The following is a 23820-nucleotide window of genomic DNA, read 5'->3' as shown; positions in this document are numbered from 1 at the left end:
AGCTCCCTGTATACAGAGATACATGATAAGATCCTGTCTGCAGCCACCACTAGGAGGAGCTCCCTGTATACAGAGATACATGATAAGATCCTGTCTGCAGTCACCACTAGGGGGAGCTCCCTGTATACAGAGATACATGATAAGATCCTGTCTGCAGTCACCACTAGGGGGAGCTCCCTTTATACAGAGATACATGACAAGATCCTGTCTGCAGTCACCACTAGGGGGAGCTCCCTGTATACAGAGATACATGACAAGATCCTGCCTGCAGTCACCACTAGGGGGAGCTCCCTGTATACAGAGACACATGATAAGATCCTGCCTGCAGCCACCACTAGGGGGAGCTCCCTGTATACAGAGATACATGATAAGATCCTGTCTGCAGTCACCACTAGGGGGAGCTCCCTGTATACGGAGTTACATGATAAGATTCTGTCTGCAGTCACCACTAGGGGGAGCTCCCTGTATACGGAGTTACATGATAAGATTCTGTCTGCAGTCACCACTAGGGGGAGCTCCCTGTATACAGAGATACATGATAAGATCCTGTCTGCAGTCACCACTAGGGGGAGCTCCCTGTATACAGAGATACATGATAAGATCCTGTCTGCAGTCACCACTAGGGGGGAGCTCCCTGTATACAGAGACACATGATAAGATCCTGTCTGCAGTCACCACTAGGGGGGAGCTCCCTGTAAACAGAGATACATGATAAGATCCTGTCTGCAGCCACCACTAGAGGGAGCTCCCTATATACAGAGATACAACATAAGATCCTGTCTGCAGCCTCCACTAGGGGGAGCTCCCTGTATACAGAGATACATGATAAGATCCTGTCTGCAGTCACCACTAGGGGGAGCTCCCTGTATACAGAGATACATGATAAGATCCTGTCTGCAGCCACCACTAGGAGGAGCTCCCTGTATACAGAGATACATGATAAGATCCTGTCTGCAGCCACCACTAGGGGAGCTCCCTGTATACAGAGATACATGATAAGATCCTGTCTGCAGCCACCACTAGGGGGAGCTCCCTGTATACAGAGATACATGATAAGATCCTGTCTGCAGCCACCACTAGGGGGAGCTCCCTGTATACAGATACATGATAAGATCCTGTCTGCAGCCACCACTAGGAGGAGCTCCCTGTATACAGCGATACATGATAAGATCCTGTCTGCAGCCACCACTAGGAGGAGCTCCCTGTATACAGCGATACATGATAAGATCCTGTCTGCAGCCACCACTAGGGGAGCTCCCTGTATACAGAGATATATGATAAGATCCTGTCTGCAGCCACCACTAGGGGGAGCTCCCTGTATACAGAGATACATGATAAGATTCTGCTGCTATAACTAATAATAAATGAATAAAATAACATTTCTTGGACATCAGAAAAAGTGTCTCTGTGTTCATGGGAGTGTTATATGTAAATGCTAGAGATGGTGATGCCACAGCTTCAGCAAATTTGTATTAAAAATTTGATTACAGGCAAATAAATTTAGGGCAAATCGTAGATACTCCAATTGCCTTGAAAAAACACATGTAACATCCCAAGGTCTCCTAGGACTGTATCAAAGCTTTCAATCTCCTACAGCCTGAGCATATCCGGCCATGGGTAAACGGATGATTCTCACTGCTGCTTTGTCACACACTGTCTGCATTCCCTGCCTCGGCTTTTATACAGGCTATGATAGGCTGTGCTATACAATGTCAGGTGTAGCCACGAGGCATTATGGGGAGGTCCAAGGTCCTGACGGCCTTCTCTGACAGATGCAATCTTCTGTATTGTGTAAAGACCTGGAGGGTATTATGTTCGGATGTTCCGTCTATGCGTTCTTAAGGGATAAATGTGCGCTTGTATATATGAGTGGTGTCTGGCGGACGAGGGGGCCCAGACACAAGTCCTGTACGGATCCCCCCGCTGTCGTGTCCGTCCCTGCTCTGTACATTGCACCAGCTGACGTCTCTGCTCCTCGTTTCCTTAATTAATTCTTTAATTATCTCTCCAGGCTCCTGCGACTGATCTGACATAGCTGCCCCATGTTGGTGTCCATGTCCTGCTCCTTTGTCACCTCCATGGGGGCCGCTCCAAGGTTCGGGGACTCTCCCGCTGGGACTGAGGATGCTGTGAAGACTTTGCTTCTCTTAGCTACTTAAGCCGAACACTTTACAAATCAAGTGATTAACACGCAATTATTGCGTTACTGCTCTTCTCCTTGGTCCTTTCTTGCATTATGGAAATGAGTTGTGACCTTATCCATTTAGCATAATTAATCAACATAAATGATCCCATCAAAGAGGGCTCATTATAAAACTAGACTGGCATCACTCAATGTCCTCTACGGTAATGATGTGGATATTATGTAAACACCGCCGGTATGTAACAATACTGAACAATGGAACAATCCAGTATACTACACAGCTATTTAGTATATAGCACCCCCAAACTGCAATTTGTATACAAAAAAATAGTCTTGCAATTTTCACAATGGCCACTAGGGCTTTTAGACTCAGACTTTCAGGAAGAATTTACAGAAGCTTCCAAATCATCAGAGGCAGGATTACTATCACTGATAACACAGGATCCACATTACAATAGGTGATGTCACAGCTCACCTCCTCCTCCTCCCGCACAATGACTATAGTAATAACACCTCTACATACAGTAGATAACACAGGATCCACTATTCACCATTCACCATCCACTTTTTACAATAGGTGATGTCACAGCTCACCTCCTCCTCCCCCTCCTGTACAATGACTGATAACACCTCTATATACAGTAGATAACACAGGATCCACCATTCACAATAGGCGATGTCACAGCTCACCTCCTCCTCCTGTACAATGACTGATAATACCTCTATATACAGTAGATAACACAGGATCCACCATTCACAATAGGTGATGTCACAGCTCACCTCCTCCTCCTGTACAATGACTGATAACACCTCTATATACAGTAGGTACCACAGGATCCACCATTCACAATAGGTGATGTCACAGCTCACCTCCTCCTCCTCCTGTACAATGACTGATAACACCTCTATATACAGCTGATAACACAGGATCCACTATGCACAATAGGTGATGTCACAGCTCACCTCCTCCTCCTGTACAATGACTGATAACACCTCTATATACAGTAGATAACACAGGATCCACCATTCACAGTAGGTGATGTCACAGCTCACCTCCTCCTCTTGTACAATGACTGATAACACCTCTATATACAGTAGGTACCACAGGATCCACCATTCACAATAGGTGATGTCACAGCTCACCTCCTCCTCCTCCTGTACAATGACTGATAACACCTCTATATACAGCTGATAACACAGGATCCACTATGCACAATAGGTGATGTCACAGCTCACCTCCTCCTCCTGTACAAATACTGATAACACCTCTATATACAGGAGATAGCACAGGATCCTCCATTCACAATAGGCGATGTCACAGCTTACCTCCTCCTCCTGTATAATGATTGATAACCTCTCTATATACAGCTGATAACACAGGAGCCACCATTCACAATAGGTGATATCGCAGCTCACCTCCTCCCTTCACAATGGCCTTCTCAGATGTTCAATTGGGGCATTAATACAAAAGATCGGACCCAAGAATCTGTCAATTGCTTCTAATATAAATATGGATTTCCTGTCAGGATAACAGTATGAATGTAGAGTGGCGCCATCGGATTTTGTAAAAATTACATCATTTCTAATTTTTTAATACAGATCATGTTAGGAAAAAACAAACAAACAAACATAGGTAAAAGTATTGAAAAAATAAATTTCACATAAAAACCTGATTTAATCAGTATGTCATTTTCTGATGACACATTATCTTTAAGTTGCCCATTGGCATCCCCCACTATCCATTCCCTTTAAGGTGCCCTCTGCCATCTCTCATACTGCCAATATCCATCCTAAGAATGTCTCTGCAGCCTCTCAGGGGTCAATACCGTAGAATAATATATATGAATGTGTTCTCGTCCCATCAGGTGAGCGTGAGCTGCTGTCGCTTCCGTTTTATGCTTTTGCGTTCTCAGGACTTCTGCTTGCTGTCAGTGAATGTTCACTTTCTCCTCTACAGGTCGATCACTGGTGCTGTCCTGTTCCCATTGTATCCGGTCTACACAATCCTCCATCAGCTGAACAGGACATCTCCCATCATTTGCCAGAAAACTTTGAGAAGTAGTTGTTTTTTTTTATAGGTTTCCTGTCTCTGGATGTAAGAGTAAGGCTATGTGCACACGTTGCGGAATTGCCACGGAAATAGCGTTTTGCAAGTGTAATTATCTTCCAGAATGCTGGCGTTTCCCAAGCGATCTGTAGCATCGTTTGGAAAACTGATAGGTTGGTCACACTTGTCAGGCATAGTGTTTCACAAGTATGACCAACTTTTTACTATTGATGCAGCCTATAGAGCATCAATAGTAAAAAGATATAATGTTAAAAATAATAAAAAGAAAAAATCGTGATATTCTCACCTTCCGGCGGCCCCCGCAGCCTTCCCGCTCCTCGCGATGCTCCAGTTCCCAGTGATGCCTCGCGGCAATGACCCCAGATGAAGTAGCATCACGCGAGACCGCTACGTCATCACAGGTCATTGCCGCAAAGCATCACTGGGAACGGAAGCATCGCAAGGAGCGGGAAGGCTGCGGGGGCCGTCGGAAGGTGAGAATATCACGATTTTGTTTTTTTTTAACAATTATATGGTTCCCAGGGCCTGGAGGAGAGTCTCCTCTCCTCCACCCTGGGTACCAGCCGCACATGATCCCCTTACTTTGCACATGGTGGGCATAGCCACGTGCGGGAAGTAAGTGGATCAGCGCATTCCTATGTGTGCGGAATCCCTGCGATTCCGCACAAAGAATGAGCATGCTGCGTATTTTTCCGCAATGCGATTCCGCCGTGGAAAAATATGCAGCATTAACACAGCATTGCGGAGTTTTGTGTATGCGTTTTCGGCAACGATTTTGCGGCGAAAAAAAAAAGCGGCAAAAACGCATACAATCCACAACGTGTGCACACAGCTTTAAGGTTCTTGCTCACTGACAGCAAGCAGTGGTCCTGAATATGGTGAGGGTCTGGCAGGGTCTATGCTGGGTACAATGGGCGCTCATTATGCCCAATGCAGCAGAACAAGGCTCAGCAGGGTGCCCTTCTAAGAAATCAGCCAGGTTCAGGGCTCCCGTTTAGTTCTGGCTGCAGGTTAGGAAGCATCAAGGGCGCAATGTTTCCTGCTGCTAATCTTCAAAGCTGGTGGCCACTTGTCATTCACCCACTCTCATTACAGCAGCATCAGAACCGGGTGACCCAGTGTTTGCAAGTGACATTTTAAGCCCTTGAGATAAATTGGATTCATTAATATTCCTATTAGCCCCGTGGCCTGCACAGAGCAGCGCTCCTCCAAACGATTCCTCCTTCAAGTCACCGGAGCCGAGGTTTCCCCATCATTGGCGCTCCCCTCCCCCATCTTCTTAGCTTTGTAAATGACAGGCGTATTTTCAGCCTAAAAACAAATCGTCTGTTGCGTTCTCCGGAGCAGATGCTTCATATTAGATGATGAAACGGTGACATTAAACGCGTCTCTTCTAATTTCGCTCTGATTCATTAGCATGTAACAACAACAGAGACAGCACTGCGGGCTAATTAAAGGGAGTGAGACGCCTCCCCCATCAGACAGGTAACAGCTTTACCTGTCCTGATCACCACAGGGCACCCACAGGCGGGTCATTGGCACCGCTCACACACAACGCCAGGTGCCAACTGGTCAGGACGCTGCAGAAACAACACACTTATGTTGTGAACCACAAATCCCAGCATGGCTTTTCATCATATTATTTTACCCAAATCAGACATTGAGATAATGTCTCCTCACTAAGAAAAAAGTGGCACCAGTCAGACCCAAAGTAACTGTCACCGGTTATTGCATAGCTTTCCACGCGTTTTGTGCCAAGACTGTCACTGGCACATGGCTTTATATAGCATATCGCTAGCCCCAGGATCAAAATAGTAGGCGCAGGTGATTGCATCATCGGTAACATGAGTAGTTACATTGTATTTCTGATGTTTTGTGTCATAGATACATTGTATCACTAGCTCTTCCTCATCAAAACAGTATGTGCCTAATACTACATCAAAGGTTGTAGCTCATGAAAACATCTCCTAATAACCTAACCTGGTCCTCATATCAGATCTCACCAACTCGCCTCTTGCCCCGCTACCTTCATAGTTTGCCCAAATCAGGGGTAGAGATGACCCCCTTTGCCTGCTTATAGGCAGCTAATATGATTAGTTACATTTGGGTAGGAGCTCAGGAGATTATCATAGATGTTTATCTTGGAAGCTACATTGTATCTCCAATGTTTCCTTTCATAGTTACATTGTATGTTTAGCTCTTGCTCAAGAGCAGATGCCAGATGTTGCATCATTCTCCCCAAGTTGTATCTATCACATTTATCATGCAAATAACCCTAAATATTGGGAACCTGCTCCTCTAATCCAATTTAATAGATTCACTCTACATGTATTTGCTATTTTCTAAAGGTACCGTCACACTCAGCAACTTTACAACGAGAACGACAGCGATCCGTGACGTTGCAGCGTCCTGGATAGCGATCTCGTTGTGTTTGACACGCACCAGCGATCAGGATCCCGCTGTGACATCGCTGGTCGGAGCTGGAAGTCCAGAACTTTATTTGGTGTCAGGTCGGCGTGATTCGTCATGTTTGACATCAAAAGCAACGACGCCTGCAATGTTTTACATGGAGCGAACAACCAGCGAGAACGATAAGTGAGTCGCCGTTACGTCACTGGATCGCTCCTGCATCGTTCTGGAGTTGCTGTGTTTGACGTCTCCTAGCGACCTAAACAGCGACGCTGCAGCGATCGGCTCGTTGTCTATATCGCTGCAGCGTCGCTGAGTGTGACGGTACCTTTAGTGTACCAACAGTGGCTTAGATTGTAATCCTTAGATTAGGTAAGAATGAGGCGCTCCTAGATAAGAATAAGGCGCTCCTAGGTAAGAATGAAGCGCTCCTAGGTAAGAATAAGGCACTCCTAGGTAAGAATGAGGCGCTCCTAGGTAAGAATGAGGCGCTCCTAGATAAGAATGAGGCGCTCCTAGATAAGAATGAGGCGCTCCTAGATAAGAATGAGGCGCTCCTAGATAATAAGGCGCTCCTAGATAAGAATAAGGCGCTCCTAGGTAAGAATGAGGCGCTCCTAGGTAAGAATAAGGCGCTCCTAGGTAAGAATAAGGCGCTCCTAGGTAAGAATGAGGCGCTCCTAGATAAGAATAAGGCGCTCCTAGATAAGAATAAGGCGCTCCTAGGTAAGAATAAGGCGCTCATAGGTAAGAATAAGGCGCTCCTAGGTAAGAATGAGGCGCTCCTAGGTAAGAATGAGGCTCTCCTAGGTAAGAATAAGGCACTCCTAGGTAAGAATGAGGCTCTCCTAGGTAAGAATGAGGCTCTCCTAGGTAAGAATGAGGCTCTCCTAGGTAAGAATAAGGCACTTCTAGGTTAGAATGAGGCGCTCCTAGGTAAGAATGAGGCGCTCCTAGATAAGAATGAGGCGCTCCTAGATAAGAATGAGGCGCTCCTACATAAGAATGAGGCGCTCCTAGATAAGAATAAGGCGCTCCTAGATAAGAATAAGGCGCTCCTAGGTAAGAATAAGGCGCTCCTAGGTAAGAATAAGGCGCTCCTAAGTAAGAATGAGGCGCTCCTAGGTAAGAATGAGGCTCTCCTAGGTAAGAATGAGGCTCTCCTAGGTAAGAATAAGGCACTCCTAGGTAAGAATGAGGCGCTCCTAGGTAAGAATGAGGCGCTCCTAGCTAAGAATGAGGCGCTCCTAGATAAGAATGAGACGCTCCTAGATAAGAATGAGGCGCTCCTAGATAAGAATAAGGCGCTCCTAGATAAGAATAAGGCGCTCCTAGGTAAGAATGAGGCGATCCTAGGTAAGAATGAGGCTCTCCTAGGTAAGAATGAGGCGCTCCTAGATAAGAATGAGGCGCTCCGAGGTAAGAATCAGGCACTCCTAGGTAAGAATGAGGCGCTCCTAGGTAAGAATAAGGCGCTCCTAGGTAAGAGTAAGGCGCTCCTAGGTAAGAATGAGGCGATCCTAGGTAAGAATGAGGCTCTCCTAGGTAAGAATGAGGCGCTCCTAGGTAAGAATAAGGCGCTCCTAGGTAATAATAAGGCGCTCCTAGGTAAGAATTAGGCGATCCTAGGTAAGAATGAGGCGCTCCTAGGTAAGAATGAGGCGCTCCTAGGTAAGAATGAGGCGCTCCTAGATAAGAATGAGGCGCTCCTAGGTAAGAATGAGGCTCTCCTAGGTAAGAATGAGGCTCTCCTAGGTAAGAATGAGGCGCTCCTATGTAAGAATAAGGCGCTCCTAGGTAAGTATAAGGCGCTCCTAGGTAAGAATGAGGCGCTCCTAGGTAAGAATGAGGCGCTCCTAGGTAAGAATGAGGCGCTCCTAGGTAAGAATGAGGCGCTCCTAGGTAAGAATGAGGCGATCCTAGGTAAGAATGAGGCTCTCCTAGGTAAGAATGAGGCGCTCCTAGGTAAGAATGAGGCGCTCCTATATAAGAATAAGGCGCTCCTAGGTAAGAATGAGGCGATCCTAGGTAAGAATGAGGCTCTCCTAGGTAAGAATGAGGCTCTCCTAGGTAAGAATGAGGCGCTCCTAGGTAAGAATAAGGCGCTCCTAGGTAAGAATAAGGCGCTCCTAGGTAAGAATGAGGCGATCCTAGGTAAGAATGAGGCACTCCTAGGTAAGAATAAGGCGCTCCTAGGTAAGAATAAGGCGCTCCTAGGTAAGAATGAGGCGATCCTAGGTAAGAATGAGGCGCTCCTAGGTAAGAATAAGGCGCTCCTAGGTAAGAATAAGGCGCTCCTAGGTAAGAATGAGGCGATCCTAGGTAAGAATGAGGCGCTCCTAGGTAAGAATGAGGCGCCCCTAGGTAAGAATGAGGCGCTCCTAGGTAAGAATGAGGCGCTCCTAGGTAAGAATGTGGCGCTCCTAGGTAAGAACGAGGTACTTCTAGGTAATGATGGGGTGCTCCCAGGATTATTCTAGGTTAGAATCGGAGCCACTCGAGGTGCCAAAAGCTCTTATCACATGGTACCATATGGTTCCTTTGTATATGGAACCTAACAGATTCCTCATATTTGTAGTTCACCAAAATGGATCGAATGAGAAAACCTGCCGACTTGTCTTGCTCGCCCAGCTCAAGGTCACCATTAGTTTACTGTATTTCCCTCTATATCATCCCAGTGCACTTAGTAGATTTTCATGGAAATCTGATATTTGAGATGTGAGACTGAATGAAGCGGAGATGTTCAACAAAAACTGCCTGATTAAGCTTTTTCCCCTCTCAGAACTCTGAATATATTACAGAACGTCCTTGGGCGGGAGCGGCTGCGCTCGCCATCGTCTTCGCCCGGTGACACAATGTTGTTGTGACCCCAATCTTTCTCTATGGACTTTTGATATTTCCATCAGTCAGTTGGCTCCAAAGAACACCCACCAATTAGAGAGTGAGAATTAATTATTAAAACGAGGGGCGGAAGGTTCATGCCCCTCTCTGCGAGCACCAGACGAGCTGCAGAACGTTCCTCTGGGGGTCCAAGCCTTTGTCCTCATCGCACTTGGCCGTTACTCACGGTCGGCTCTCATAGTTGTGTTTTTCAGCAGCCAATGCATTAGATATATTGCCCTCTCCATGCTGCTCGACTAATGAAATGAACTTTGAATTTTGTACCAAAGTAGAACAAGTCTCCATAGAAACCGTTACGCAGAAGCTCATTGTAGTGTTCTTCATTTGTCGATGCAGCGTGATATGTGCTCGCCCCCCGTCATAGCTCAGCGGCCTTCATTATGTGAGAACTGCCTGTCCCCAGCAAACCTCGTTCTGTAGACATGAAGGGACAGACGAAACGTCTTGACTTCTTACCTTCGATAGTGGCTCGCTTGGGCAGGATGGTGATGGCACCTTCTGCGACTCCTTCAAGGTGACTTATTGGACCATATTTGGAGCCCCAGCTGTCCGACCCTACCCAGATGAAGTGTCCCGCTTTATCGGCTCTCTTTACTGCAGCCAAAACCTGTCTGGGAGAGATGAACAAGCCATGTAACAGCCGTAATAACTCTGCACAGCTCAAACGTCAATCCTGTATACATCAGTAGGATGTGCCATAAGTGTCTGGTCAGCGTCCGACTCTAGAAAGGTCTCACTACGAAGAGCTCGTCAACGCAAAACTAAAGGCCCATTTGGCACTCCGCACCACTATGGTCATCCTCAGCAAAGCTTATCATTCTTCAGGTCTGGACTAGGTCCACTTTGTCTTCTCCTCCATTCCATGTTCTTTATAGGATCTGCATATTCAAGTTTCCACTGCATCTTCTGCAGTATGCTTACACCACCAAAGTACGCTTCCATGCATCCAACGCCACCAAAAAGTGTTGATGGACGTTGACCTTTATCAATGCTGCCATGTCAGCCACACTGGTGGTCACCCTAATGCCTCCATCGGTCTCCGAGCAGCGCACGCTCATCTTTGGCCATAAGACTTAATTGGCTTCATTGTCAATTGAAGCTCATTAGTAGAATATGTTTGCTCCTTCAGGGAAACTGACCAGTTGCCAACCAACTACAGCTGTGTGAAAAAGTGTTCGCCCTTTTCTGATTTCTTAGTCTTTTGCATGTTTGTCACACTTTAAATGTTTCAGATCACCAAACAAATGTTAATATCAGGCAAAGATAACACAAGTAATCACCCAATGCAATTTTTAAATGAAGGTCTTTATTATTAAGGGAAAAAGAAATCCAAACCTACAGGGCCCTGTGTGAAAAGAGATCTTCTCCCCCCCCCCCCCCCCCCCCCGTCTTAAAACATAAATTATCCGTGGTTTATCACATCTATGGGAAGCGGAGTTCACATTCCCTATCAACACCCAGGCATGATTACTGCCACACCTGTTCTCAATCAAGAAATCACTTAAATAGGACCTGCCTGACAAAGTGAAGTATACCAAAAGTTCCTCAAAAGCTAGACATCATGCCGCGACCCAAAGAAATTCTGGAACAAATGAGAAACAAAGTAATTGAGATCTGTCAGTCTGGGACAGATTATAAAGCCATCTGTAAAGTTTTGGGACTCCAGAAAACCACAGTGAGAGCCATTATCCACAAAGAGCAAAAACATGGAACAGTGGAGAACCTTCCCAGGAGTGGCCGGCCGGACCAAAACACACCAGCAAGTCCACCTCTGAGTGGCTTAAGAAAAACAAAATGAAGACTTTGGAGTGGCCTAGTCAAAGTCCTGACCTTAATCTGATTGAGATGCTGCGGCATGACCTTAATGAGACGGTTCGTGATCGGAAACCTCCAATGTGGCTAAATTACAACAATTCTGCAGAGATAAGCGGCCAAAACTCCTCCAGATAGTTGTAAAAGACTCATTGCCAGTTATCAAAAACGCTTGGTTGCAGTTCTTGAGGCTAATGGCGACCCAACCAGTTATTAGGATTAGGGGGAAATCACTTTTTCACACAGGGCTTTGAAGGTTCGGATTTTTTTTCCCCTTAATAATAAAGACCTTCATTTATAAACTGCATTTTGTGATTAATTGTGTTATCTTTGTCTAATATTTACATTTGTTTGGTGATCGGAAACATTTAAGTGCAGCACACATGCAAAAGAATAGGAAATTAGGAAGGGGGCAAACACTTTTTCATACAACTGTATGTATTGGAAGGGTCGAAGGCAAGAAAGATAAGTAGATAATGCATTTAGTGAATCCTGAAACTCCTATGAATGAAGCCATGTGCACGGCGATCTTGCCACATATCAGCCATCTTACCAGATGTTGTGACACCGAAAAGATACAAAGCAAATGTGCAATATGGCAGCCCAGGAGATAAAAGGTGCAACGAGACGGGGAATAGACTGCAAGCAAAATAGCTGCTAATTGCACCTGTCTGTAGATTACTAATGATCCTCCTGTTTTCAGCAGATGGAATTGATTTAATGATTCAGAAGGTTTCACAAGCCTTCACTGTGTCTGAAATGTCAGAGATTAATTTTCCTTAGAAAATGACTTAATCCTGCGAAAAAACACACATGGTATCCACATCAATTCCATCCAATCTGTCCATTACCTGATATCATTGTCGTCAACGGCGAAGACAACCACGGCCCGCGCCTGAGGCGTCTCCAGCAGCTGCTTCACTAGCTTATCATAATCACTGGGTTTCCGATCGTTGGGGATTTTCAAGGACTGAGCGATACAAAGTCGTCCTGTAAAAGATGAAAGAAGCCGAACCGTTATAAAGTCCAAAGCCCGAAAACAATGAGTTATAATGTATTTACAGAAAGTCTACTAATGTTAGCAGTTATAGGGCGTATGCAAAGGCAGCATTATAGCAGATATACTCTGTACATAGAGGCAGTATTATAGTAGTTATATTCTTGTACATAGAGGGCAGTATTATAGTAGTTATATTCTTGTACATAGGAGCAGTATTATAGTAGTTATATTCTTGTACATAGGGGCAGTATTATAGTAGTTATATTCTTGTACATAGGAGCAGTATTAAAGTACCGTAGTTATATTCTTGTACATAGGAGCAGTATTATAGTAGTTATATTTTTGTACATAGGAGCAGTAGTATAGTAGTTATATTCTTGTACATAGGAGCAGTATTATAGTAGTTATATTCTTGTACATAGGGGACAGTATTATGGTAGTTATATTCTTGTACATAGGAGCAGTATTATAGTAGTTATATTCTTGTACATAGGGGCAGTATTATAGTAGTTATATTCTTGTACATAGGGGACAGTATTATGGTAGTTATATTCTTGTACATAGGAGAAGTATTATAGTAGTTATATTCTTGTACATTGGAGCAGTATTATAGTAGTTATATTCTTGTACATAGGGGGCAGTATTATAGTAGTTATATTCTTGTACATAGGAGCAGTATTATAGTAGTTATATTCTTGTGCATAGGAGCAGTATTATAGTAGTTATATTCTTGTACATAGGGGGCAGTATTATAGTAGTTATATTCTTGTACATAGGAGCAGTATTATAGTAGTTATATTCTTGTACATAGGAGCAGTATTATAGCAGATATATTCTGTACATAGGGGGCAGTATTATAGTAGTTATATTCTTGTACATAGGGGGCAGTATTATAGTAGTTATATTCTTGTACATAGGGGCAGTATTATAGTAGTTATATTCTTGTACATAGGAGCAGTATTATAGTAGTTATATTGTTGTACATAGAGGGCAGTATTATAGCAGTTATATTCTTGTACATAGGATCAGTATTATAGTAGTTATATTCTTGTACATAGGGGCAGTATTATAGTAGTTATAGTCTCGTACCTAGGGGCAGTATTATAGTAGTTATATTCTTGTACATAGGGGCAGTATTATAGTAGTTATATTCTTGTACATAGGGGCAGTATTATAGTAGTTATATTCTTTTATATTGAGGGCAGTATTATAGTAGTTATATTCTTGTACATAGGAGCAGTATTATAGTAGTTATATTCTTGTACATAGGGGCAGTATTATAGTAGTTACAGTTAGGTCCATATATATTTGGACAGAGACAACATGTTTCTAATTTTGGTTATAGACATTACCACAATGAATTTTAAACAAAACAATTCAGATGCAGTTGAAGTTCAGACTTTCAGCTTTCATTTGAAGGTATCCACATTAATATTGGATAAAGGGTTTAGGAGTTTCAGCTCCTTAACATGTGCCACCCTGTTTTTAAAGGGACCAAAAGTAATTGGACAATTGACTCCAAGGCTATGTCATGGACAGGTGTGGGCAATCCCTTCATTATGTCATTCTCCATTAAGCAGATAAAAGGCCTGGAGTTGATTTGAGGTGTGGTGCTTGCATTTGGAAGGTTTTGCTGTGAAGTAAACATGCGGTCAAAGGAGCTCTCCATGCAGGTGAAACAAACCATCCTTAAGCTGCGAAAACAGAAAAAACCCATCCGAGAAATTGCTACAATATTAGGAGTGGCAAAATCTACCGTTTGTTACATCCTGAGAAAGAAAGAAAGCTCTGGTGAACTCATCAATGCAAAAAGACCTGGGCGCCCACGGAAGACAACAGTGGTGGATGATCGCAGAATAATCTCCATGGAGAAGAGAAACCCCTTCACAACAGCCAACCAAGTGACCAACACTCTCCAGGAGGTCGGCGGATCAATATCCAAATCTACCATAAAGAGAAGACTGCATGAAAGTAACTACAGAGGGTTCACTGCACGGTGCAGCAGCTCATAAGCATCAAGAATAAGAAGGCTAGACTGGACTTTGCTAAAAAACATCTAAAAAAGCCGCACAGTTCTGGAAGAACATTCTTTGGACAGATGAAACCAAGATCAACCTCTGCCAGAATGATGGAAAGAGAAAAGCATGGCGAAGGCGTGGTACAGCTCATGATCCAAAGCATACCACATCATCTGTAAAACCTGGCGGAGGCAGTGTGATGGCGCGGGCATGCATGGCTGCCAGTGGCACTGGGTCACTAGTGTTTATTGATGATGTGACACCGGACAGAAGCAGCCAAATGAATTCTGAGGTCTTCAGAGCCGCCATACTGTGTGCTCAGATCCAGCCAAATGCAGCAAAACTGATTGGTCGTCGTTTCATACTACAGATGGACAATGACCCAAAACATAAAGCCAAAGCAATCCAGGAGTTTATTAAAGCAAAGAAGTGGAATATTCTTGAATGGCCAAGACAGTCACCTGATCTCAACCCAATTGAGCAGCATTTCACTTGTTAAAGACTAAACTTCAGACAGAAAGGCCACAAACAAACAGCAACTGAAAACCACCACAGTGAAGGCCGAGCATCAAAAAGGAGGAAACACAGCGTCTGGTGATGTCCATGAGTTCAAGACTTCAGGCAGTCATTGCCAACAAAGGGTTTTCAACCAAGTACTAAAAATGAACATTTTATTTAAAAATTATTGAATCTGTCCAATTACTTTTGGTCCTGTTAAAAACAGGGTGGCACATGTTAAGGAGCTGAAACTCCTAAACCCTTCATCCAATTTTAATGTGGATACCCTCAAATGAAAGCTGAAAGTCTGAACTTCAACTGCATCTGAATTGTTTTGTTTAAAATTCATTGTGGTAATATCTATAACCAAAATTAGAAAAATGTTGTCTCTGTCCAAATATATATGGACCTAACTGTATATTCTTGTACATAGGGGCAGTATTATAGTAGTTATATTCTTGTACATAGGGGCAGTATTATAGTAGTTATATTCTTGTACATAGGGGCAGTATTATAGTAGTTATATTCTTGTACATAGGGGCAGTATTATAGTAGTTATATTCTTGTACATAGGGGCAGTATTATAGTAGTTATATTCTTGTACATAGGGGCAGTATTATAGTAGTTATATTCTTGTACATAGGGGCAGTATTATAGTAGTTATATTCTTGTACATAGGGGCAGTATTATAGTAGTTATATTCTTGTACATAGGGGCAGTATTATAGTAGTTATATTCTTGTACATAGGGGCAGTATTATAGTAGTTATATTCTTGCACATAGGGGCAGTATTATAGTAGTTATATTCTTGTACATAGGGGCAGTATTATAGTAGCTATATTCTTGTACATAGGGGCAGTATTATAGTAGTTATATTCTTGTACATAGGGGCAGTATTATAGTAGTTATATTCTTTTATATTGAGGGCAGTATTATAGTAGCTATATTCTTGTACATAGGAGCAGTATTATAGTAGTTATATTCTTGTACATAGGGGCAGTATTATAGTATAGTATAGTATAGTGTTTAAAATAGCAGAGCCATTACCCAATGTGGATCCAGCTGATGTGAGATCAGAAAACGCTAGGCAGCCATGTAAACCTCCGAAAATAAAGTGTTATGTGCAGCCAGAGGAGCGGGGACCGCACCTGCCAGGGGAGCGGGGACCTCACCAGCCAGGGGAGCGGAGACCCCACCAGCCATGGGAGCGGGGACCCCACCAGCCAGGGGAGCAGGGACCTCACCAGCCAGGGGAGTGGAGACCCCACCAGCCAGGGGAGCGGGGACCCCACCAGCCAGGAGGAGGACCCCACTAGCAAGGAGAGCGGGGACCCCACCAGCCAGGGGAGGGGGACCCCACCAGCCAGGAGAGGAGGACCCCACCAGCCAGGGGAGCAGGGACCTCACCAGCCAGGGGAGCGGAGACCCCACCAGCCAGGCGAGCGGAGACCACACCAGCCAGGAGAGCGGGGACCCCACCAGCCAGAGGAGCGGGGACCCCACCAGCCAGGGGAGCGGGGACCCCACCAGCCAGGAGAGCGGGGACCCCACCAGCCAGGAGAGCGGGGACCCCACCAGCCAGGAGAGCGGGGACCCCACCAGCCAGGAGAGCGGGGACCCCACCAGCCAGAGGAGCGGAGACCCCACCAGCCAGGAGAGCGGGGACCCCACCAGCCAGAGGAGCGGGGACCCCACCAGCCAGAGGAGCGGGGACCCCACCAGCCAGGAGAGCGGGGACCCCACCAGCCAGGAGAGCGGGGACCCCACCAGCCAGAGAAGCGGGGACCCCACCAGCCAGGGGAGCGGGGACCCCACCAGCCAGGAGAGCGGGGACCCCACCAGCCAGGGGAGCGGGGACCCCACCAGCCAGAGGTGAGGTTGGATGGAGATTGTTTGTGATCAGCAGCTTTCAGCTCTTTCCACAGATTCTCGATTGGATTGAGGTCTGGACTGTGACTTGGCCATTCTAACACCTGGATATGTCTATTTGTGAACCATTCCATTGTAGATTTTGCTTTATGTTTGGGATCATTGTCTTGTTGGAAGACAAATCTCCGTCCCAGTCTCAGGTCTTTTGCAGACTCCAACAGGTTTTCTTCAAGAATGGTCCTGTATTTGGCTCCATCCCTCTTCCCATCAATTTTAACCATCTTCCATGTCCCTGCTGAAGAAAAGCAGGCCCAAACCATGATGCTGCCACCACCATGTTTGACAGTGGGGATGGTGTGTTCAGGGTGATGAGCTGTGTTGCCTTTACGCCAAACATATCGTTTGGCATTGTTGCCAGAAAGTTTGATTTTGGTTTCATCTGACCAGAGCACCGTCTTCCACATGTTTGGTGTGTCTCCCAGGTGGCTTGTTGCAAACTTTAAACAACACTTTTTATAGATATCTTTGAGAAATGGCTTCTTCTTGCCACTCTTTTATAAAGGACAGATTTGTGCAGTGTGCGACTGATTGTTGTCCTATGGACAGACTGTCACACCTCAGCTGTAGATCTCTGCAGTTCATCTACAGTGATCATGGGCCTCTTGGCTGCATCTCTGATCAGTCTTCTCCTTGTTTGAGATGAAAGTTTAGAGGGACGGCCGGGTCTTGGTAGATTTGCAGTGGTATAATGCTCCTTCCATTTCAATATGATCACTTGCATAGGGCTCCCTGAGATGTTTACAATTTTGGAAATCATTTTGTAACCAAATCCAGCTTTAAACTTCTCCACAACAGTATCACGGACCTGCCTGTTGTGTTTCTTGGTCTTCATGATGCTCTCTGTGCTTCACACAGACCCCTGAGACTATCACAGAGCAGGTGCCTTTATACGGAGACTTGATTACACACAGGTGGATTATATTTATCATCATTAGGCATTTAGGACAACATTGGATCATTCAGAGATCCACAATGAACTTCTGCACTGAAAGTAAAGGGGCCGAAAAATATTGCACGCCCCACTTTTCAGATTTGAATTTCCATAAAACTTTAAAATAAACAATAAATTTTGTTCAACTTCACACTTGTGTTCCACTTGTTGTTGATTCTTCACCAAACATTTACATTTGGTATCTTTATGTTTGAAGCATGATATGTGGGAAAACTTTGAAAAGTTCCAGGGGGCCGAATACTTTCGCAAGGCACTGCATTTATAGTTAAATGATGGAAGTTGTCACATACATTCCCACTGGTGAATGCACAATACCTAGTGGGGTCGTTGTACGTCCATTGCCTTTATTGACTCGTATTGAAGACCCCGTTGGACGTTGTTTCATCCCATCTAATACAGAACTGGCCAAAAATCCACTGTTGTATCTGTGGAGTCTCGTGGACTCTAATATCAAGCCGGGGACAACCAGCCAAAGCTTCTCTGCTTGTGGCCCTCTGCTATTAGCTAGAGACAAGAACCTCATGAAGCACTGCACCCCGCAGGACCGCTGGAGCCCATTGATACTTATTGATTTCCATGGGTGCTGTGCCATGCTTCATCCTGCCACGGGCAATAAATATATGGCGAGGGCAACACGGCATTGACTGTGACACAAGTCACGTGCCAAAGATGGCTCCGCATAATACAGGGCAATGGCTACCATTCAAGGAAGCCACGAAAAGTTCAACTGGCTCCAATGTCTTGTGGCAGTGTCACATGCGATGGCGCAGCGGCTCCTCATGTGTCAGAGCCAAAATCACTGAGTAGCTCCAGGGGAAATCACTACAATCACTACAACCCTCAGCCTCCCATTGATAATCTGCATTGTGGTCCTATCTCAGTCTCGACGTCGTTCGTTACTTTCCCGTCTCATCATTCTCAGCTACATTAATTTACCAGCTGGATTTGCTTAGTTGCGTCTCTCGTCCCATCTAATTGCATTATTAATTAAGTGAAATAGAGACATTTTTTTTTTTGCCACTTATTTGGCTGAATGGCTCCTCTTGACGGAGCTGTTTTGTAGTTGGGTTGGATTGCATCAAGGGGAAGTTATGAAAGCCGATCGACATTTAATTAGAGGAGCTCGAGTCTCCAGGACTGATGAGGGGAATGGGCGCCGTTCACATCAGATTTATCATCAATTTTCTATAAAGACCGAGAGCGGCAACATGACACCCTGCCACAGCTTTCAATGGAGTGCACAATAGAAATACTGTACATGTTAGAAATGGATTAGTCCTACCTCTAAGACCTCAGCTTGCTGTAAGTGAATGGGATCATTACTGACTTGGATCAGTGTTACCAATAAATGAATATTGCTACAATTGATGTGTTTGCCTGTATGTAGCCCTGCGCCCAGAGCTGCAACCCCAACCGCCTTGTTCCTAGCACAAAACTTGTTATATCCTCTATATGCCCTCTCCATATATCCTCTATATGCCCTCTCCATATATCCTCTATATATATTCTCTATATGCCCTCTCCATATATCCTCTATATGCCCTCTCCATATATCCTCTATATCCCCTCTATATTTATTCTCTATATGCCCTCTGTTGTGAATTCTGTGGCAGAGCTCCCTCCTGTGGTCACAAGTGGTACTTCGGCTGATTCTCTCTGTGAGCTTCCGTTGGTGGAGGAAAGTGGTACTGCGGCTTCTGAGTTTCCTTCCTCAGGTGATGTGGTGAAGTCGTTAGGTGCTGCTCTATTTAACTCCACCTAGTGCTTTGATCCTGGCCTCCAGTCAATGTTCTAGTATTGGACCTGTTTCCTCCTGGATCGTTCCTGTGGCCTGCTGCTCTGCATAGCTAAGTTCTGCTTTGCTATTTAGTTTGCTGTTTTTTTCTGTCCAGCTTGTCTATTTGTTTTTTCCTGCTTGCTGGAAGCTCTGGGACGCAGAGGGTGTACCTCTGTGCCGTTAGTTCGGTACGGAGGGTCTTTTTGCCCCCTTTGCGTGGTTTTTGTAGGGTTTTGTGTTGACCGCAAAGTTACCTTTCCTATCCTCGCTCTGTTCAGAAAGTCGGGCCTCACTTTGCTAAATCTATTTTATCTCTACGTTTGTCTTTTCATCTTAACTCACAGTCATTATATGTGGGGGCTGCCTTTTCCTTTGGGGTATTTCTCTGAGGCAAGGTAGGCTTATTTTCTATCTTCAGGCTAGCTAGTTTCTCAGGCTGTGCCGAGTTGCATAGGGAGCGTTAGGCGCAATCCACGGCTGCCTCTAGTGTGGTTGGAGAGGATTAGGGATTGCGGTCAGCAGAGTTCCCACGTCTCAGAGCTCGTTCTATGTTTTTTGGTTATTGTCAGGTCACTGTATGTGCTCTGACCTCTATGTCCATTGTGGTACTGAATTACCTTATCATAACAGCCCTCTCCATATATCCTCTGTATGTCCTCTCCATATATCCTCTATATATATTCTCTATATGCCCTCTCCATATATCCTCTATATGCCCTCTCCATATATCCTCTATATGCCCTCTCCATATATCCTCTATATATATTCTCTATATGCCCTCTCCATATATCCTCTATATGCCCTCTCCATATATCCTCTATATGCCCTCTCCATATATCCTCTATATCCCCTCTATATTTATTCTCTATATGCCCTCTCCATATATCCTCTGTATGTCCTCTCCATATATCCTCTGTATGCCCTCTCCATATATCCTCTATATGCCCTCTCCATATATCCTCTATATGCCCTCTCCATATATCCTCTATATGCCCTCTATATATATCCTCTATATGCCCTCTCTATATATTCTCTATATGCCCTCTATATATATCCTCTATATGCCCTCTATATATATCCTCTATATGTCCTCTCCATATATCCTCTATATGCCCTCTATATATATCCTCTAGATGCCCTCTATATATATCCTCTATATGCCCTCTCCATATATCCTCTATATGCCCTCTATATATATTCTCTATATGCCCTCTCTACATATCCTCTATATGCCCTCTATATATATATCCTCTATATGCCCTCTCTATATATTCGCTATATGTCCTCTCCATATATCCTCTATATGCCCTCTATATATATCCTCTATGTCCTCTCCATATATCCTCTATATGTATTCTCTGTATGCCCTCTCCATATATCCTCTATATATATTCTCTATATGCCCTCTCCATATATCCTCTATATGTATTCTCTGTATGTCCTCTCCATATATCCTCTATATATATTCTCTATTTGTCCTCTCCATATATCCTCTATATGCCCTATCCATAGATCCTCTATATGCCCTCTCCGTATGTCTTCTATATATATTCTCTATACGTCCTCTACACAAAACCTCTATGTCCTCTCTGTATACCCTCTCTATGTCTTCTCCATATATCCTCTATATATATTCTCTATATGTCCTCTCCATATATCCTCTATGTCTTCTCCATATATCTTCTATATATTTATAGCCTCTATATGCCCTCTCTGTACATATATCTCTCCATATACAGTCCTCCTGCTCCATAAATCCTCTATATGTCCTCTCCGTATAGCTTCTATATATAGATTCTCTATACGTCCTCTACATAAAACCTCTGTATGTCCTCTCCATATATCCTCTCCATGTCTTCTCCATATATATTCTCTATATGCCCTCTCCATATATCCTCTATATTCTCTATACGTCCTCTACATAAAACCTCTCTATGTCTTCTCCATATATCCTCTATATGTCCTCTCTGTACATATATCTCTCCATATACAGTCCTCCTGTTCCATAAATCCTCTATATGTCCTCTCCGTATAGCTTCTATATATAGATTCTCTATACGTCCTCTACATAAAACCTCTGTATGTCCTCTCCATATATCCTCTCCATGTCTTCTCCATATATATTCTCTATATGCCCTCTCCATATATCCTCTATATTCTCTATACGTCCTCTACATAAAACCTCTCTATGTCTTCTCCATATATCCTCTATATGTCCTCTCTGTACATATATCTCTCCATATACAGTCCTCCTGCTCCATAAATCCTCTATATGTCCTCTCCGTATAGCTTCTATATATAGATTCTCTAAACGTCCTCTACATAAAACCTCTGTATGTCCTCTCCATATATCCTCTCCATGTCTTCTCCATATATATTCTCTATATGCCCTCTCCATATATCCTCTATATTCTCTATACGTCCTCTACATAAAACCTCTCTATGTCTTCTCCATATATCCTCTATATGTCCTCTCTGTACATATATCTCTCCATATACAGTCCTCCTGCTCCATAAATCCTCTATATGTCCTCTCCGTATAGCTTCTATATATAGATTCTCTATACGTCCTCTACATAAAACCTCTGTATGTCCTCTCCATATATCCTCTCCATGTCTTCTCCATATATATTCTCTATATGCCCTCTCCATATATCCTCTATATTCTCTATACGTCCTCTACATAAAACCTCTCTATGTCTTCTCCATATATCCTCTATATGTCCTCTCTGTACATATATCTCTCCATATACAGTCCTCCTGTTCCATATATCCTCTATATGCCCTCTCCATATATCCTCTATATATATCCTCTCTGTGTCTTCTCCAGATATCCTCTATATGTCCTCTCTGTTCATATATTTCTCCATATACAGTCCTCCTGCTCCATATATCCTCTATATGCCCTCTCCATATATCCTATCCGTATATCCTCTCTATGTCTTCTCCAGATATCCTCTATATGTCCTCTCTGTACATATATTTCTCCATATACAGTCCTCCTGCTCCATATATCCTCCGTATGTCTTCTCCATATATATATTCTCTATATGCCCTCTACATATATACTGTCCATATGTCCTCTCTATATATCCTCTATACATCCTCTACATAAAACCTCTATATGTCCTCTCCATCTATCCTCTATATGCTCTCTCCATATATCTCTCCATATATCCTCTCTGTACATATATCTCTCTATATATCCTCTCCATAAATATCCTCTCTATGTCTTCTCCATATATCCTCTCCGTATATCCTCTATATGTCCTCTCTGTATATATATCGCTCCATATACAGTCCTCCTGCTCCATATATCCTCTATATGCCCTCTCCATATATCCTCTCTATGTCTTCTCCATATATCCTCTATATGTCCTCTCTGTACATATATCTCTCATATATCCTCTATATGTCTTCTCTGTATACAGTATGTCCTCTCCGTATATCCTCTCCATATATCCTCTATATGCCCTCTCCATATATCCTCTATATATATCCTATCTATGCCTTCTCCATATATCCTCTCTATGCCTTCTCCATATATCCTCTATATGTCTTCTCTGTATACACTCTAAAAACAAGAAAAAGAAGCGCACATAGAGTAATACCTTCAGGTGTCGCAATCACGTGGACCCCCATAAAACAGACTCACCTGGTCTGGTTGTGACAGGTCACAACTCCCTTGGATCAGCACGTATGGTCGCAGCAAGCTCCCGGCAAGCAGAACAAATCCACATGGAGAGAAGTAGAATCGGAGAATAGAAGCCGCGCAGACCACAATAAAGGTATCAGAGTTACACACACACTCTGTTTATTAGCCTACGCGTTTCGTGGCCAACAGGCCACTTCATCAGGGCATCAGGGTTGCCCTGATGAAGTGGCCTGTTGGCCACGAAACGCGTAGGCTAATAAACAGAGTGTGTGTGTAACTCTGATACCTTTATTGTGGTCTGCGCGGCTTCTATTCTCCGGTTCTACTTCTCTCCATGTGGATTTCTCTGTATACAGTATGACCTCTCCGTATATCCTCTCCATATATCCTCTATATGCCCTCTCCATATATCCTCTATATATATCCTATCTATGCCTTCTCCATATATCCTCTCTATGCCTTTTCCATATATCCTCTATATGTCCTCACTGTACATATATCTCTCCATATACAGTCCTCCTGCTCCATATATCATCTATATGCCGTCTCCATATATCCTCCCTATGTCTTCTCCGTATATCCTCCCTATGTCTACTCCATATATCCTCTCCATATATCCTCTCTATGTCTTCTCCATATATCCTCTATATGTCTTCTC

At 44.0% G+C, this 23820-nt stretch overlaps 1 protein-coding gene across 3 annotated transcripts in view; it reads right to left on the bottom strand.

The window, feature by feature from the left end:
* Window positions 1-23820, bottom strand: part of GRM7 (glutamate metabotropic receptor 7) — a 478587-nt gene that overhangs the window by 169589 nt on the left and 285178 nt on the right. For all 3 annotated transcript variants that reach the window (XM_069736194.1, XM_069736195.1, XM_069736193.1), the window contains 2 exons: window positions 12185-12323; window positions 9978-10132 (listed from right to left, as the gene is read on the bottom strand). In XM_069736194.1, coding sequence (XP_069592295.1) covers window positions 9978-10132; window positions 12185-12323 — 294 coding nt within the window. The remainder of the gene's footprint in view (window positions 1-9977; window positions 10133-12184; window positions 12324-23820) is intronic.

Source organism: Ranitomeya imitator, chromosome 8 (genome assembly GCF_032444005.1).
Source record: "Ranitomeya imitator isolate aRanImi1 chromosome 8, aRanImi1.pri, whole genome shotgun sequence".
NCBI lineage: Eukaryota > Metazoa > Chordata > Amphibia > Anura > Dendrobatidae > Ranitomeya > Ranitomeya imitator.
This window is presented reverse-complemented; position numbering and strand designations above follow the sequence as displayed.